The sequence below is a fragment of the Amphichorda felina genome (genome assembly GCF_050947745.1).
Source record: "Amphichorda felina strain 45539 chromosome Unknown scaffold_2, whole genome shotgun sequence".
Taxonomy (NCBI): Eukaryota; Fungi; Ascomycota; class Sordariomycetes; order Hypocreales; family Bionectriaceae; genus Amphichorda; species Amphichorda felina.
Window position 1 is genome coordinate 2,549,514 of NW_028145048.1, and position 17,218 is coordinate 2,566,731.

Here is a 17,218-nt window from a genome sequence, read left to right on the forward strand (position 1 = left end):
GCTGGATAAGTCGGCAGAGTGGCCAATGGACATGGATGCAGGATCCAGGATGCGCCGATGCGGTGAGGAGAAGACCCGAGGGTCGATCACGTTGCGAAGGGAGCGAAGGGAGCGAAGAGCCAGAATACCATCAAAAAGTCAAATCCCACAAAAGAAGACCAGCGTAGGGAAGGACCATGTGTCGCCTGAAACCCAACTGGGCGATATCCGTAGTAGTAACCGTACTCGTACGAGTACTTGGGAGGGTTATTACGTATTCGGTACCTTATACGTATTTTGAGCACGAAAAAAAAAAACGACCCCAGGCTTGTTGTGGGAGGCAGTCGGGACTCGACCGAGGGCGCACTGGTTAAGCTGAGAGCTGGGGAGGCTGGGACTCGAGCCAATTCAATGGAAAAGGAAAAGTAATGCCGGAGCAAATGGCTAGCCGAACGCAACGTTCCCCAGGTCCAAGCGCAAGTTCAAGTTTTCAATAATACTCGTAACAGCCGTACGTACTCGTACCTAATACTACCTGAGTACGAGTATGTAATAATAAGTCGACGGGACGGGTGGGATGGCCCAAATCCGAGTGGGTGGCAGAACGGAATTGACGGGTCACGGTCAAAAATGGTGAGGTCATGTCTCTCGCCGTATCCCGTGACCTGCCAACTTCCCAACTTGCCCAACGCCCAGTAAGTTGCTCCTTCTATCTTGTGAAAGTTCTCGACATTAGCCAGTCCAACCACCTCAAAGCCAAGTGTCAACAGCACATGCCAGTCCACCAACCTGGAAATTGGGAAGGCACCAGTCGAGGGCTTCGAGGCATTTCACCAGACGCCACCGGACGGTACGAGTCTCATGTACCAACTGGTAGCTAGGGCGGTGCGGAGATGAGCGTGTGCACCATGGGGATGAGGCATTATTTCCTCAGCTCTTGCCCACGAGCACGAGTATCAGTACATCTTAGCAGTCAAGCTGAGTATTCGTACTCCGTAATATCATAGGCCGAAATTGAAGGGCGGATGTGACAGTGACGGCTGCGAAATGCCCGTATCAGATACAGTGTGCAGTCAGTGTGCAGTTCAGTGTGCACCAGCGCCAGTCTGTCGGGAACAAATGGGCCAAGCAGGGGAAGCACTCGAGCGGGCCACACCTAACAAACCTGAATCTATCCGTACGAGTACTACGTACTAACAAGTAACAACCTGCAACTTGACAGCCTGACTGTTGAAGTCTGACATCGGCGCATCAGTTATTATTATTGCGAGACGGTCGGCATCAATGGGCAAGATACAGCGAGCCTTGGCAAAAACGCACCCAATCATGGAATTCAACTTACTTGAGGTCCCCTCTTTCCCCCAGGTTTCATTCCGAGTACGGAGGAGACTCGGATGCAAAAGCGCAGCTGGCTCTCCCGTGGTGGTCCGTGCTGACTGAGCCATGTATGGAGGATGCCTAGGTGAGCCACCTCCGGAAAGTCACGCGACCCGCCCAACTGCATTTTATCACCATATTTCATTATCTACCGTGCCGCCCCCACAACTCTGCGCGGCCCTATCTCCGCGCAATTGAGGCCATCATAACAACGAACTTTATATAGGAATATCTCAACAAATGGTGTTTTAATTAAGAACCTACTACTATAGTCGTTCGGCTAGGTTATCAGCAGCCAACTTAGTAATCTCTACGGCATTATCGTTAAGATGAGGTCCGTGGTTATCTATATAGTTATTGGCCGCTACTTAAGCCTTATTCTAAGTATTAATTAAGTCTACTGAGTTGGGGATAGACTGCTATGCACAAGAACATGAACAAGGGACCCACATTACTGTTGTTGAGGGGCCTCGTAAGTGGGGCTCAAGGAGACTCGCTGGGACAACATGAAGATCTTGAAGGTTTGGTGGGTTGGTTTGGGTGTAATATTGCTCGTACAGATATGGTCGGTGCATAAGACAAGTTGTCGTAGGCCGTTGTTGCAGCCAGAGGCTAGATTGACCCGAAGGTCGTGGCCCACGGAGCAACAAAGTCAATATGCAAAATGGGCAACGAATGCGTCGATTGATAATAAAGATAGAAGATAATGGCATCAGTCATCTGTGCAATTGATGCCCGTCTTACATACATAGCGAAAAACAGTATTGAGACCTCTCGGGTCGGAATCCCTTGTTGTGGTTCTCAGGTTGCAACCTTCTGACCACAAACCAGCGAGCGTGGGTATCCCCCAACACAATAAGGCCGGCCCTAACGGCGGTCTACCCGTTCAAAGGAGCTCCAATCCTCTAAGCCTATCGATATCCATTTAACCTAATAATTCATCCGAGAATAAGGCATCAAAAAGTAGCATGGCCGCTATAGCCCCCTGGTGAAGGAGTCTATTATGAAACCCGAGTAGGCTAGCCCCCCCTCTTGAAAAGAGATACATAAGCCTAGCCAAAGAACAGTAGAGGCGGTTCCTCTCCACGTTTAATCTTAGGCCATTCACATATTAGATGGGTAAATTAACGAAGTACCGCTAAGATTAGCTAGTTACATGCTAGGTCGAAGGAAGGTTGCCCTTGAACTAGCTAAAATTCACCTTCATAGATCTCTACATAGCCTAGGGCTAAGCAGTGGCGAGGGTGTCACGGGGGACATGTCGACTAGCGACGGTGGCAAGACGTGGGTTATCACGACGATTAACATTCCCGAGTTCAGCTTCTCCTAGACAATTGGTCAGATAGTTATTCTACGCCATTCACGATTGTGGATGTACCTTACCTAGTACATAAGGATCTATATAGAAGAGAGCACAGCCATCTGTAGGGCAGTTGCATAGTGCTTCTACAGACAGACACATTATCCGTATCAGACGCAAAATCAATATCCTTAGAGAGCATATAGATGACGTTTTAGTAGTCGATGCCGTACGAGAGCCCAGCTCTCTGTCCTCGCTGCGTCTATGGGAGGACGGGCTGAAGTCGGAGAGAGACCTGGATGCCATCGTTGCATTTATCTTGGCCATGCTTCCAAACTTAAGGTCCCCTTTTCTCGGGTCCAGTTTCACCGTCGACAGTCAATTCATGGGAATGGTGCTTCGGTATGCCATCTGCGCACTCCCGGGCAAATACAACCTCCCTTCATTCCAACATCTCTTACGTATAAAGAGAAGAACTGGTACTGGAATGATGGGTTAATCGCCCGTGAAATTACATCGTGGTTCGATAATTGGACTGGGTTGCCGCTGACAGGAAGTAACCTGCGTAGAATTATCATTCCCTCCCTGTTTTATGACAGCAATATGGCTAAAGAGATGATTCCGGAATTCAACAAAATTGACGAATGTGCTGGAGTGAAATTGGACGGGCATGTGGAGTGGATATCTACGGACAATGTGGTCTTCTATTATTCTATAGTAATTGGATCATCATGAGCCCAGAGTCTATTGATGTACCTCTCGGTATTACCGGTAACTCGATCCTGAATATGGAGGGCAGAATTGATTAGAGTGGAACTCCCCGTAAATTCAAATATACAGATATTACATCTACTGTTATATGTGTAGGCGCCATCTAATACCACGAGTGACTGACTACCATTCAGCTCCTAAACCATGGATCGTCGAGAAGTTGTTTCGCCGTTTTTCTATCCTCCGGACGCCATTGCAGCATCCCTTGTACAAAGTTCAAAAACTTCTCTTTGCTGCTCCCATCGAGATTTTCTTCAGACGCCTCCAAGCTCAACCCTTCTGGGATCGGGATTCCCGCTTTCCACTGCCCTGTGAAGCGATGTGTTAGCATGGAGAATATTTTTTTTTTTGACTGACTGGGGAAAGTGCTGCTTGCCATCTTCTGTGAAAAACTCTGAGCTGCGATCTCCCCTCTGCAGCAAGTCCAGGGGCGGCGGTCCGAGCATCCCTATAACCTCGGCCAGATGTGCCCGAGTCAAGTAGCCCCTGCCACTGGGGTCATCGCCATAAAAAAGGTGCTTTCCCTCAAAAAGATCCCATATCTAAACAGCCGAGTTAGGAAAAACACAGGAAATACTTAAAAATGAAAGTAAAATATACCATAGCGCCAACGTTCCAGATATCCACGGGGTAACTCCAAGGCACCTGTAGCATGACTTCTGGCGATCTATAGACGTTCGGCTGAGCGTCGTGGTTTCTTTTCCTGTCGCCGCGGACCGCGGCACCAAAATCGCTGAGAATAACGCAGCCGGACCGACCTAGGCCAAACTTCCGAGATAGGTAGACCGGAAACCCGTCGATATATTTTCGCGGCGTGGGCGTGTCGAGCTCAGCCCGAGTGAAATCTTCAAAGAGCTTCTTATCTACTAGTTCTGCGTGAATATTATCAGCTTTGATATCTACCGATCAGATGTTAGCAGATTGTCGTCCATTTTAGGGTTTAGTTTATCAAGGTAGATATGGCGCTTACCGGTGTGGACAAGTCTACACTCTGTGTGCAGATAGTCTAGCCCGTGTAGAAGCTCCCAGAGTCCTGCCTTGAGGAGGTCTTCCGTAAATCGGTTGATTGGATTCCGACGTGGCAGGTCTCTCCAACTATCCCAGAGCGGGGTTTGGACAAGGCAGTAATGTTCATTTCCTGCTGGGCTCTGGAGTGCGAACCCGTCGAGGGCTGATCGCACATATTGGCGGCCTGGGTGCGAGGATTTCACATTCCTCATGATCTCGTAGATTTTGAACTCATCTTGGTGCGCATCATCTGAAGTATACATCTTGAGTGATACATGATTGTGACTCCTAACGATGCCAATTAGCTTTCTTGTCCCGCCGTTTGAGGAAGTAAATGATGGCAACTGGAAGATACTAACTCAAGGTCACGAGCGAGCCACACTGTCGAAGTCGATCCAAATCCCAGTTTGCCCAAGACCTGATATTTAGAGCGGTACACGTCCCCAATTTGGACTGGGAAGTATTTGCCCTGTTTAAACTCGTCTAACTGTTCCTCTTCCAGTATCGCTGACTGGGGGATGATGTCGAACCCCGAAGTCGGAAATCGCACCGGCTGGAGAGGCGTCCTACGCGTCAATTGTCGCGCCAACCTCATTAAAGATGCCATTTAGACTGCATTACTGTTTTGATGACACTCCCAAATCTCTTATTTTGGGGAAGATGGATGGAGGGAAGATCAGCTTTAAACGGGCACTCAGCTCAGCGTCCGTGACCCAACACAACGTCGATTACATAAGACACGTCATCCCTTCTGATCCCAATGCCAACTGCCAACATTCGAGCGACTCGGGCACGCCAGAGTTGGTGTAGATGTTGGACTGGGCCTGTGTATCAGTACTCTAATATTCTATGGAAAGAGGGGCGGGGAGTCTTACCTCGATAAGTGCAGTCGCGAATCCGGCCAGGCAGCCCTGGAGGCACCACCGTCGTCGCTATAGACTGGGGAAATTGCCCCCGTTCCATCTCTGTCGGGGTTTCTCGCCAACGGCCGCATGCCACGCGGGTGGTTGGTCGTCTTTGCAACCCCTCCGCTGGATACAAAGCAATGCTCACGCCGGCTGCCCAAGTTTCAAGAGGTTGGGCCAATGTCTTAAACCCATCCATGTTCTGGGCTTTTGACACAGAGAACTATGGATAATACTCGTACGAGTGCTCGTACTACGTAGCATCCGCACTTCGTACGTACTAACTAGTACTCGTATGTACTCGTACTTCGGATTGTATTCATGACTGGAAATGAACATGTCTCGGGTCTCGAGGCTCGTTGTCCGCGGCCCTCCCGTGCCACTGTTCCGCCCGTTATTATCCCGTTATTATCCCGTCTCATCCACACACACACACCATCATGCTACAATGGTACTCGCACTAGTATCCGTTTTATGTAGCGTTAGTAGCTGGGTCTAGGTCCCGGAGACGCTTGGGTCAATCCGGGGCAGCAATGTGGGGTCTCCGGTCCGTCAGAGCCAAGACCCCCCACACAATGTGGAGTGCCCAAGGTTGGATTGTTGATCATGGTGGTTCCGAGATGCGTTCCGAGATTCGGACTCGGTTCCGAGATGCCCGCCATGTTCTGCGTACAAGGCGAATAACAGGACCGTTTAGGACCCCCTTTTCTTGTCCCTCCAACAACTAACGGTCATAGATTCGTCCACACGCGCATTCTTCTGCACCGCCCCCCTTTTCGTCCAGCTGTGCCAGAAGCACAATGCTCACACCTGGCCCGCGTCTTCCCACGAGCCATATCGGCCACCACCAAGCGAACAGCTCCTGTTCGGCGCCCTGTCGTGCGTCCAGAACGCCCCGGACCTCGTCGAGCACATCCACTCTACTTTCCAGACCACCGAGACGGTGGCGCCGTGGTTCAACTCGTACTGTGAGTCCAGCAATCCCCCTGCATACTGGTCAGTGTTGGAGAGGTAAAAGTGCAGTGACATGGTTGGGTGAAGATATCTACCACTCTGCCATGGTGCTTGCCCTGGCAGAGTTCTGCCCCTCTGTCAGAGACAAGCTCGATGCGGCCAGCCTCAACCGCTCCTGGCTGCAGGGCCTCGGGTTCCTCGATCGCAAGACGGAGTACGATGCCGAATTCCACCGCTACTTGCAAACACTGCGCGAAATCTCCACCTACGTACGCAACGAGGGTTCCGGTAAGCAGACGGCGCACTTTAGAAATTCCGGCATATCCGAGGCAAGGCTGATGTGACCTCTCGTGGGGGGAACAGGAGCGAGGGCCACCTCAGGAGGGGATACGGGCATCCGCGAGGAATGCAGCACGCGCCAGGGGCTAATTGTAGACCACATCACTAACCCCTACTTGGATTCCTCGGCTGCCTCGTGCCTTCAGGAGGAACCCCAGATGGGCATGTATGTGCATTTTGGGGAGATTGAGTATGGAGTACCGCCATCCAGGGATACAGTCTGGGATCTGGGAGGCAGGCCTCGGGCGAGTCCATGGACCCTATGGGTAGCCGGGGCCCTGCTGCCTCATTATTTCGGTTATGATGTTTCCGGTAAGAAAAGGAGAAAGAAAAAAGAATAAATTGAACAGCAGCAAAACAGAAGACGAACAAAGGGGCACGTTCAGTATTCCCAACGATTACCCAGGTAGTGGCGTGGTCAAGTCGGTGGGGCATTGCTGCTCGAAGGCTGTGAGAATAGGAAGATGATAATTCCTAATAAGTAGGCGACGGTAAGCGGAAGAAATGGTGCTATACATGTAATTATATCCCCATCGCTTTTAGCAACATAGAGATGCCCCCTACCACATCGAACGTCCTGCGCTGGATATCGCGAATATGTCCGGAATCCCGAGATGTCTTCCCCATATCTCCTCCACATCTTTTCCACCAAAACTTCGGGATGCACTCCGGAATGATTCCGGCTTACCCACGGCTTTCCACTGAGAACATGTAACTGTCGTGGCGGACCTTCGTCCGATTGGCCAATGTAACATCCGCCCTCCTCCCCAGCCGGGGACACTCACTCCATTTAAGACGACTCATCCAGATTCCGTCTTCCAGTTGAATTATGAATGTTAGTCTAATTTCTTGCGGTACTATTTGGGTGATGTTGCAATAAATCAACAAAGACACCCTAAAACACAGTGTTTGACCTACGACAACGCTCACGGCATCACCAACACCAACTGGCAACACCAACATGCCCTTCAACATCATCATCTGCGGGGGAGGCCTCGGCGGGCTAGGAGCTGCCATTGCTCTTAAGAGAAAGGGCCACAGCGTCACCGTACTGGAGGGCGCCCCCAAGTTGGCAGAGGTTGGTGCCGGCATCCAGATTCCTCCCAACAGCTCACGGATCCTCGCTACGTACGGTGTCATTGACGAGATCCAAAAGCTCGTCGTCTGGCCAAAGAACATCCACTTCCGTCGGTACTGCACCGGTGATATTATTGGCAGGACACCGCTGGACCCTCGAATGAAGGAGCAATACGAATACCCGTACGTACCAGGCCTGGACACTGCATTTACAGAGAGCCAACATGCTCACTCCTTCTCAGATACTGGCTGATTCACCGTGCCGACTACCAGCAATGTCTTTGCGACTATGCCGAGAAGCTGGGAGTCAAGGTTCTGCTCGGCCACTACGTGGAGCGAGTCGACGAGGCTAGTGCGAGTCCCAGCGTAACCCTGGCAAACGGGGAGACCATGACGGCAGACGTCGTGGTCGGGGCAGACGGCATCCGCTCCCGAGTGAGAGAAGCGATACTGGGGGCCGACAATGTCCACGCCACAGACTCGCCCAACTGTGCCTTTCGCGCCACCGTCCCCAGGGAGCTGATGCTCGCGGACCCGGACGTTGCGCACCTGATGAGCGACATCAACTCTAACTGCTGGATCGGGCACGAGCGCCACGTCATGGCCTACCCCATCCGCAACGGGGAGATGTACAACCTCGTCATGTCGCACCCGGGCAAGGCCGCCGTGGGCAGGTGGAACGAGCCGGGCAACCTGGAGGAGATGAGGGAGCACTACAGCAACTTTGACCCGGTCATCCAGAAGGTCATCGCCAAGGTGGATTCGTGCCTCAAGTGGAAGATTGCCGACCTGCCTCCCCTAAAGAAGTGGGTTGGGTCCAGCGGGCACGTCGTCGTGATCGGCGACGCCGCGCATGCCATGGTGCCGTATCTGGCCCAGGGCGCAGCCACAGCCATCGAGGACGGCGCCGCGCTGGCTGAGTGCCTTAGCCGGACAAGGGACTCCAGCATGATCCCCGAGGCCCTGGCTGCGTTCCAGGAGATGCGCAAGTCGCGATGCGAGATCATCCAGTCGGCATCGCGCGGCAACGGAGACATCTGGCACATGCCCGACGGGCCGGGACAGCAGCAGCGCGACCGGGACATGATGGACGAGATCCAGGGCGTGGAGAAAGACAAGGCCAGTGTGCAGAACCCCAACCGCTGGTCGGACAAGAGCTTCCAGCCGTGGCTGTTTGGTCACGATACGATGAAAGAGGTAAGCTGGCTCATCGCGGAATCCAGACGAGAAAGCTGACAAAGATTCTAGGCCTCCACGTTTCTAGATAAGAAGTTTAAGTCGCCATAATGGGACGGAGGTTCAAGGTCGATAAGCTGTCTACTAGTAGTACTATAGAGCATTAGCCTTTTGTTTTCATGTAGAGAATCTTGACCCGTCAAGTGTTATTGCCGCTCACCCCTTGTGTTGGGAATTAGGGCCTGACCGAAGAAGACCTCTGGATTGAGAATGTGGGAGAGAAAGAAGCAAGAACGGGGCGCGCCTGCTTCGCGTGACACGACAGCGGCCAGATTGGGTAAGCGCGTCTGTCAATTCACCGACGTTCTCGAGGCATGGAAGTGAGGCAAGTGAGGCAGGTGAGGCAAGTGAGCCAAGTGGCAAGTGCTTGCCAGCTGGCAGCCAGTTTCACTTCCAACGTTGTGAACCTGTGACTCGCCCACGCCCAACCAACGTCTGCCAGCGGCCGCTTCCATGACAACAATAGCTGCAATAGTACCCAAGATATTGTTATGAGGCTGTGTCTCAGGTACCAGCACTACTCTACTGCATATATCATCATTCCTTCTTCACTCCCTCATCCCTACTATTTAAGGTACCGATCAGAACGGTTCAAAAGTATCTGTGGAGAAATCCCCTGCGGGCTTGCGGAATTGGTTTGATGATCTGATCTACACGCGCAATTCTCTTATCAGATTACCAATCAACGAATAGCACAGGGGCCGACCATCCGATCGTACCCCGGACTCTGATGTGCGTGTCATCACACCGAGTTCACCTCCCGATCATTTGATTTTCTTCCATCTCCCTGCTCTTCTTTTTCTTTTTTTTTCTTTTTTTTTCGTTTTTTTTACTCGACGCACGCCATCATGCCTCCTATCCAAAGCCCTCCGGACGCGGCGCCGAACACGCCGTCGGAGCTTGATCAAGAAGTTCCCAATGCTGCTACCGATATCGCATCAGACGAGTGTCAGCCTTTAGATCTCACCAGCGCCTCACCCACCGAGAGGACACCGCTATTTTCTCGCCGCAGCTCCGTCTCTAGAGCCACCACCCTCGACTCTGCATCCGAATTCAACTCTCGTTTGGGATCTCTACGGGTGTCCGGTATAGCCTTCAGCCTATGGATACTCATCTTCCTCCAGGGTATACCCCCCCGTATTATTGTGTGGTATCACCATGTACATTCGTTCAAATGGTGACCGTCCCCAGCATCCAACATGTCAGGCATGATCACAGTTCAGGGCAGCATTGCTAGTGACCTTGGAGCCTATGAGGGTACTATGTGGTTTACTTCTGCCTATCTCATTGCCATGTCCAGCTTGGCGCCCTTGACTGGCAAATTCGCTGCCATATTCTCTCCCCGCAGCCTCACCCTGCCAATCGCGCTTCTCATCGCCCTTGGCAGCGCTCTCTCCGCTCTCGCTACCTCCTTTGCTATCTTTGTCCTTGGTCGCGCCATCCAGGGCGCCGGCGCCGCCGGCATCTTGACCCTGGCCATCATCCTAGTGCTCGACCTGACGGATAAGAGACGCCGCGGCCTTGCTCTGAGTATGGTGAATGCCAGCTTCAGCATCGGCGTGTCTCTGGGAGGAATTATTTACGGAGCTCTCTTCCCCGTCTTTGGATGGGTAAGGCACAAGCCACTCACTCATGAGAACAATGGCTGACAAAGTTGCAGCGACCCATGTTCTGGATTCAGTGCCCCTTTTCCATCCTTGCCGGCATTGGTCTCTTCTTCAGCCTCTCGACACCAGACCGGCTGACTGACAAGGTTAATACCACCTCTGTTTGGAAAAAGCTGCGCCAAATTGATTACTTGGGCGCTTGTCTTTTGGTAAGATATTTAATAATAGTTCAGCTATTGAACCCCGGCCCAAAAACCGATGCTAACCTATCCAGGTCCTTACCATTTTTCTCTTTCTCTACGGCCTTGCCGGTCAGATTCAGCCGAGATATCTTTTCTTATCTCTTGCCAGTCTCGCCATATTCGTTGCTGTTGAAATTCTAGTCGCCGCCGACCCTGTCATCCCCCTCAAGGTTCTTAGCTCCCGTGCCGTCCTCCTCACCTGTGCCTCGCAACTCGCCCTCATGTCCGCCCGCTGGACCGCTCTGTTCTACATGCCCATCTTCATGCTCGCGGTGCGCGGCGAACCGCGCGCGAAGGCAGGCTCAATCCTGATCCCCACAAACGTAGGCTTTGCTCTCGGAGGCATGGTGATCGGCTGGCTTCACATTCGCCGCAACGGGTCCTTCTGGCTGCCATCCGTCGTCTCTATAATCATCTTCAGCTTTTCCATGTGGGCTCTCTCCATGGTGGCCCAGCCAGACGCCTCTCTCGTGACACTGGTCGTCACTGTCATGGCAAGCGGCGTGGCTACGGGAGCTGCGGTCAATTACACCCTAGCGCATATGCTGCATCATAGCCATGATGGCACCCAGTATATCACTACGAGTCTGCTGGCAACCTTCCGCGGCTTCGGTGGTGCGTTCGGTACATCTATAGGCGGTGGGATCTTTACACGCCTCCTCCAGACTAGCTTGGCGGATGGCTTCCGACTCCTTGACGGCGGTGACGCCCTCAGCCCCGAGCGGAAGCGTCTCGTTTCCCAGCTCTTAGGGGCACCAGAGTTGGTCTTCGGCAGTGGACTAAACCCCAAGGACAGACAGGTTGCCGTCGACGCCTATTCCAGTGCCTCGCGGGGTGTGTGGCAGGCGGCGGCGGGTCTTGGCCTTATTGTGCTGGTTCTGCAAGCTGGTACCGGCTGGAAAGGGCCGCAAAAAGAGGAAAAGATAGACGAGGCCGAGGCTGAGGCACGAGCAGGCACCTTCAGCCATGAAACATCCGGTGAGGCATGATTACTCTATTGTCATTATGAATAGATTTATGTGAAACGTCGATACATACATAGATAGGCTTAGGGGTTGAATAGAAGGGCCACATTCGGTATTTGCAACTTCGTCCGTTATCACACAGCTTATATCGTCTCAAAATTAATATACGGCGTAGTTGTATCTCAGCTAAGGCGAGCCTTTTTTAGGGTTCGATTCTCCGACAAGGTTGGGAGGACCTAGACGAGTTCTCAAGTGGAGAACTCCTAAAATGCCACCAGGGAACCAAATTTAGTTGGAGTATGAGCTACGCGCATTCAAGAATGGATAAATAAATTCATATCAACTTCTTGCGTTAACCTGCTTGGGACCGCTCTGTATGTGTGGTGTGTCGTCCAACCATATTTTCCCAGTATCTGAGCAAGATACGTGCTGAATCAACAAGGCGAGCACCAGATGTTTCCATAAACGGCTGAATCATGACATGCTACCTAAATATTATGTATCTTAGTCGAAAGTTGAATGACTGTCTCTCAAGTGAGGTGCTGGTTTCCTGCCAGAATATTGCATTCGAAAGGTGAAGTTTGACGTTCATCCATATCTTCCCAAACTCGTCGGTTGCGTCTTATTTTATCCAACTTAGGAAGTCGCTCCTCCGGTCAAGAAAAAGTCCAACTCAGTTGAGCCGCCGTTATTGATCCGTTGTTCGTTCTCGGCAAGCTGTTCGAGGAGGCTTAGAAACGGGTCCTTCTCATCTCCCTGAGTTGTACTACTCCCGTTATTGCTCCGGTCCCCAGGGCTAGGTGCGGCCCTGCCGTTATGTGTGGGAGGGGCAGGGTTGATTCTGTTCTGTCCGTCATCCCCATGCCATGCTGCCGGGCTGCTAAATGCGTTGGTGGGAAGCGTGCCAAACATGGGGTCATAGTTGCTCGAGTCGCCCATCATGTTTTGACTCTGGTTCCCGGCACCTGATGCTGGGGCGTAGTTATACCCGGGACTGAATGGGCCTCCTGACAGATGAGGCATGCCCTGGGTGCCCTGTGCATTTGGGCCAGCTCCAAAGCCCGCAGCAGCCGCAGCAGCCACGGCGGCATTGTTTGCAGCTGCGTCGCTCATGTCCGCGATTTGTGCCTGGTTCCCCTGACTCTGCGAATGGCGTTGTGACAGCGTGCCTATCGCACCCATAAGTGCAGGTGAAGGCCGAGTCACAAGGCCCTGGTTAGAAACAGATCCCCGTGGATAGCTCAGACCTGAGAGGGCGGAAGAAGGGATTGTTTGCACAGTTACCGCATTTTTGATATCAGGCCGTGTTCTGGTAGATGATGCAGTGTTCTTGCGCTTGAGGCCAGGTCGCTCCATCTCGTCACTCGGTCGAGGTGCGTACAAATCGTGACCAGAGAATGTATCGGCTGTAAAGTCCACAATCGCGTCGGAGAGACTTAGGTTTGCAGCGTCAAAATGGAACGTCTGTCCGTTGAGGCCGCCGATGTTTGCATATCGTTCAAAGAAATCTTCGAGATGAAAGGATGGTGTGTATCGCATCGGGTTCCCTATAAGGGTTTTTACAAGTTCGGCATGCGCATTGTAAATCCCTTGCAGCGTCTCCCGGTGATGCTGAACACTGGCCCATGCATATCGAAGCTCACTGAGGTGCTGCATTTCTCGAGAGAGAAAATGAGCCGAGGAACTAAAAACGTTCATCTCGCCCAGAGCCCCCTGCTTGCTATAGTGAGCGCCGTGAATATGAACCGTTCCCGCAGTGCAAATACAGTATCCGACAAAAGCGGGCCACTCGACGGTGGTCGTTTGTTTTCCCAGCTCAATCAACTCGGCGATGGCATTTGCATGGAGGAAGCACATATTAGTCGCTTCAATCTGCCATGATTCATGCTGCCCATTTCCGGCAAGTTCGGCAAGGTCGATGGGGAGGAAGGGTCGATAGATCAAGCAGTGGATCAGATGATAGATCAGTTTGCTGAGAACCAGAATAGTCGAGTCGGCTTGTCCGAATAGCGTCTCGAGGCTAGAGAACACGTTGTCTGTCCCTGATGCCCATGTGTCTAGGTCCTGTCGGATTTTGGACAGGTTCGAAAGAGAGTGCCAGGGGAAATGGGAGTCTCCCCTGACACCGCCAGCCGCCAGATACCTATTGGTGGTGCCAAGTACGCGGGTGATATCAATGAGCATGCCGGTGCTGCCCTGCGACTTCTTGCCAGTACCCTGCAAATGCTGAAGGTTAGAGCCCGCCTGAAAGAATTCTCCTTCAATGAAGCCAGACGAGGGGCTAGGCATCCATGAGGGAAGTCGCAGCATGATTGTCTGGTCACTGATAAGGGATGGTCGCTTTGATCCACAAGCCATAAAGCGATCAAGCAGATAGCAACTCCAGAATAGCCGCCTTCTCATTTCCCTCTCCATTGGCGCTAGTCTTGGCTGGTCCATTTCGCGGTGAATTTCGAGAGCGGTAGCCATCCCGACAGCGGATGCTGCGATGGTTTAGTCAAAATGGGTGCATCAGAACGGTATCAGGGGCATCATACTCAGAAGCATATACGCCTTCTTTCCCTTTCCGGATGCTACGAAAGCAATCACCAAGAGGAGTGCTGCTTGGAGGCCGTCAATCGAAGGCTCGTCGGTGTCGATTTCCTTCCTAGATCGAGTCGCATACTCCTCGCTAAGAGTGACAGCAGACTGGTAGCCTCCTGGATGTGGCGTATATCTGCATACAGTCAGGATATATGGCTATAACATGGGTCTGCTGGAGCTGTATGTTGGGGGACGCACCTGGAGGCAACCGCCGATATGGCATGCTTCAAAAAGCTAGGCAGTTGGCCTAATTGCATGCGTTGCCGAATGGAAGATTCGTCCAAGATGTGGTACGGCTTGGAATGAAATCGTGTAAAATAAGTGTCGAGGAGGGCTTCCGGAAGGACAGGAGGGGGAGAGGGATCCCTGAGGGCATGTCAGCGCCGTAGAACCAAGCGTCTAGATTGAATTGATCCCGAACCTAGGGGCTTGTACGCGCGGTGAAGCATTTGAATTCCCACCAGAGTTGGGTGACGCCTTTTCAGATGCCAATCGCTTCGGGGCGGGCTCTCCTAAATCGGCATCGACGGTCTCGGAGCCTTTCGCCTCACTAGCCTCGGTGGACGCGGTAGGAGAGGTCTGCTCCGCGTTCTTCTCCCTCAACTTAGCCTCTAAGCCATCGACCCGCTTCAGAAGAGCATCCAAAACGTCAGTTTTGGGCCCGCGTTTTTTCGGCACGGCGTCTGTCGAGCCAGGAACGGTCAGTGGCTTGACTGGGATCAGCTGTGCTTCATGGAGGTAACTCACCATAGATGCAAGGGCATTGGAAGACCTGACAAGCTTCGCATGCTGGTCGAAGTCGATTACACTTGATCTAGTAAAATTTCAGCAAAGCGCATGCATGAGAGTTGCCGTCTTGCAATATCTAGTAGGAGCTGGGAAGCCGGGAATCAGAATTAGCAGTAGTAACTAACCTTGCGCTTGCGGCATGACTTGCAATTCATAGACTCGCGAGGTTCGCTGCTCATCCGCCGTGTGGGTAGACGTTCAATGCCAACTTGCGGCCGGGCGATGGCCACGGGGTGAACACCAGACATTTGTGAGGCCGCGCTAGACGAGTCGTACACAGAGACGCTCATATCTTTGGAAATATGGTTCTGCCGGGATTCCTGAGCGTAGTTTTACAGTATCGTGGATGAAGAACCTAGGGTGAGACAGTCTAGGAAGCGGGTTCGATTCGGGATGAGCTGTGGGATTCGGCGTCGTCAAGTGAAGGCTGCGGAAGTGCGATTTGGGTGAACACCACGGCCAGGTGTCACTGTAGGGTATTCGCCACAAGAATGGGCATAAAGATAAAGCTCAAGCAGGATGTAGTTTGAAAGCGAACATAATATGCGGCGTGCCGGTCGTCGGAGAGGTTCTCTGTGGCGTTCTCACGAGTCTTGGTCGAGGCCGCAATGGATGGTAGTTGACAACGGGTCGTCGATGTGGGGAGCGCGTATTATTGTGAGTCTCTCAAGCCCGTTTCTGAGAGGCAAAGCAGGTGAGCTATGAGAGTAATGAGACTGCAAGCACCCGCCAGTCAAAAGCTGGCTGAGGACGCTCAGTATTGGCAGATCAAGGATGAAAAGAGGGCAAAGCACGCTGCATGTTGTTGTCAAAGAGGTCAGAGAGTGTACGAACGGTAAAGAGAGAGTGCCGGGCCTCGAAGTCGGACTTTGGACAAGACGAAGGCCAAGGAGCTAGGGTGCCTGGGGATGAACATGGGGAGATGGGAGGGGTCCAGGATCACGGAGGGCGTGGAGAGAGAGAAGGGGGGGGGGGGGCGAAAGTGAGGACGGGGAGGCCAGCCATACCAGGCATGGAGATAGGGGTGGACAAAAAAAAGAGGACCAAGGGCGCAGTTGCCGTGAGGGCCTCCTTTGTCGGTGACGGAGCATGTATTCTACCTTGCAGGTTAGTAGTGGGCTCAGTGACTAAAGGTGGCCCGGAGCCTAGCAGCGAACCTAGAAGTTGCCAACCAGGTTCAGGCCTCAGAGGCATTCTGGAAGGCACCAGGGGTTCCATTCCGTCCATGGATGAGGTGTCTACCGCGGCTGGCCATGGCAATGGAAAGTCCCATCGGCTGCTCCTGCTGGTACTGGCTGTTCGCTGGTGCAACGCTGCAACGATGGGAAGTGGACTGCACACACTTGCATCTGGTGTGCGGAGACGGAGGAGGAGTGGGGAACGAATAACGATCGTGTGTGTGAAATGTGAAGAAGGAGCGGAGGTGAACGGCAGGCAGAGGGTCCATCCATCACCACTTCACCACCCAAAACCTCCAGGACTCTGTTCTCTTTCACAACCGACGTCCAAGTCGATTCCGTCCTATTTTGGTGCCAGTGGCAGCGCCTACCCTCATTTCTCACTTATTAAGACGCCATACGGCATTTTGTAGGTCGGATAGGTATTATTTTCCCCCAGGAGGCGCAGTGCCCAATTTTACAACGGCCCCAGAACGTATGCCCAGTTTCAAACAGATATTACTACGGATATGTAAGAATACGAATACATAATCCCCGTTTACCGCCGCCCACGGGCCACGGTTGACGCTTCGCTAGAGACCAAGACAATTGAGCCGCTTGACGGGATGAAACACGTGCGACCGGAATCTCAAACAACCAAACCAACATAACCAAGGTACCATGGAACTGGGACCGTTGGAATTTCATTGTCCTTGTATGGAGCACCGAAGCACATTTGATATCCAGACCTACAACAGGCAGAACTACTCGTACATGGTAGTGATAGTATATTCTCCGGTGTTCAGAAAGAATCGACCACGCTGTTTGTGTTAGGATCGAGTTATGCCGCTGTCGTGGCCCGAACACCTCTTTCCATCATTGGTTCAAACTTCGGAGAAAGTGGCTCGGGTTCGATCGAGTTTATTTCC

At 52.4% G+C, this 17,218-nt stretch overlaps 4 protein-coding genes across 4 annotated transcripts; 3 read left to right on the top strand and 1 right to left on the bottom strand.

The window, feature by feature from the left end:
- Positions 1-6,000: 6,000 nt before the first annotated feature.
- On the top strand, positions 6,001-6,638 carry ACO1O0_002359 (uncharacterized protein; the record flags this gene model as incomplete). Its single annotated transcript, XM_083191829.1, has 3 exons — positions 6,001-6,009; positions 6,125-6,308; positions 6,382-6,638. 3 exons carry the CDS (start codon positions 6,001-6,003, stop codon positions 6,636-6,638), a joined length of 450 nt encoding a protein of 149 aa, XP_083053043.1.
- Positions 6,639-7,594: 956 nt separating this feature from the next.
- ACO1O0_002360 (uncharacterized protein) lies at positions 7,595-8,997 on the top strand (the record flags this gene model as incomplete). The annotated part of the gene is made up of 3 exons (XM_083191830.1): positions 7,595-7,893; positions 7,953-8,907; positions 8,959-8,997. The coding sequence occupies 3 exons, from the start codon at positions 7,595-7,597 to the stop codon at positions 8,995-8,997; spliced, it is 1,293 nt and encodes a 430-aa protein (XP_083053044.1).
- Positions 8,998-10,145: 1,148 nt separating this feature from the next.
- Positions 10,146-11,784, top strand: ACO1O0_002361 (major facilitator superfamily domain-containing protein; the record flags this gene model as incomplete). Its single annotated transcript, XM_083191831.1, has 2 exons — positions 10,146-10,556; positions 10,828-11,784. 2 exons carry the CDS (start codon positions 10,146-10,148, stop codon positions 11,782-11,784), a joined length of 1,368 nt encoding a protein of 455 aa, XP_083053045.1.
- A 612-nt stretch (positions 11,785-12,396) lies between these two features.
- Positions 12,397-15,380, bottom strand: ACO1O0_002362 (transcription factor domain-containing protein; the record flags this gene model as incomplete). The annotated part of the gene is made up of 4 exons (XM_083191832.1): positions 12,397-14,243; positions 14,298-14,459; positions 14,805-15,066; positions 15,258-15,380. The coding sequence occupies 4 exons, from the start codon at positions 15,378-15,380 to the stop codon at positions 12,397-12,399; spliced, it is 2,394 nt and encodes a 797-aa protein (XP_083053046.1).
- Between the last annotated feature and the right edge of the window lie 1,838 nt (positions 15,381-17,218).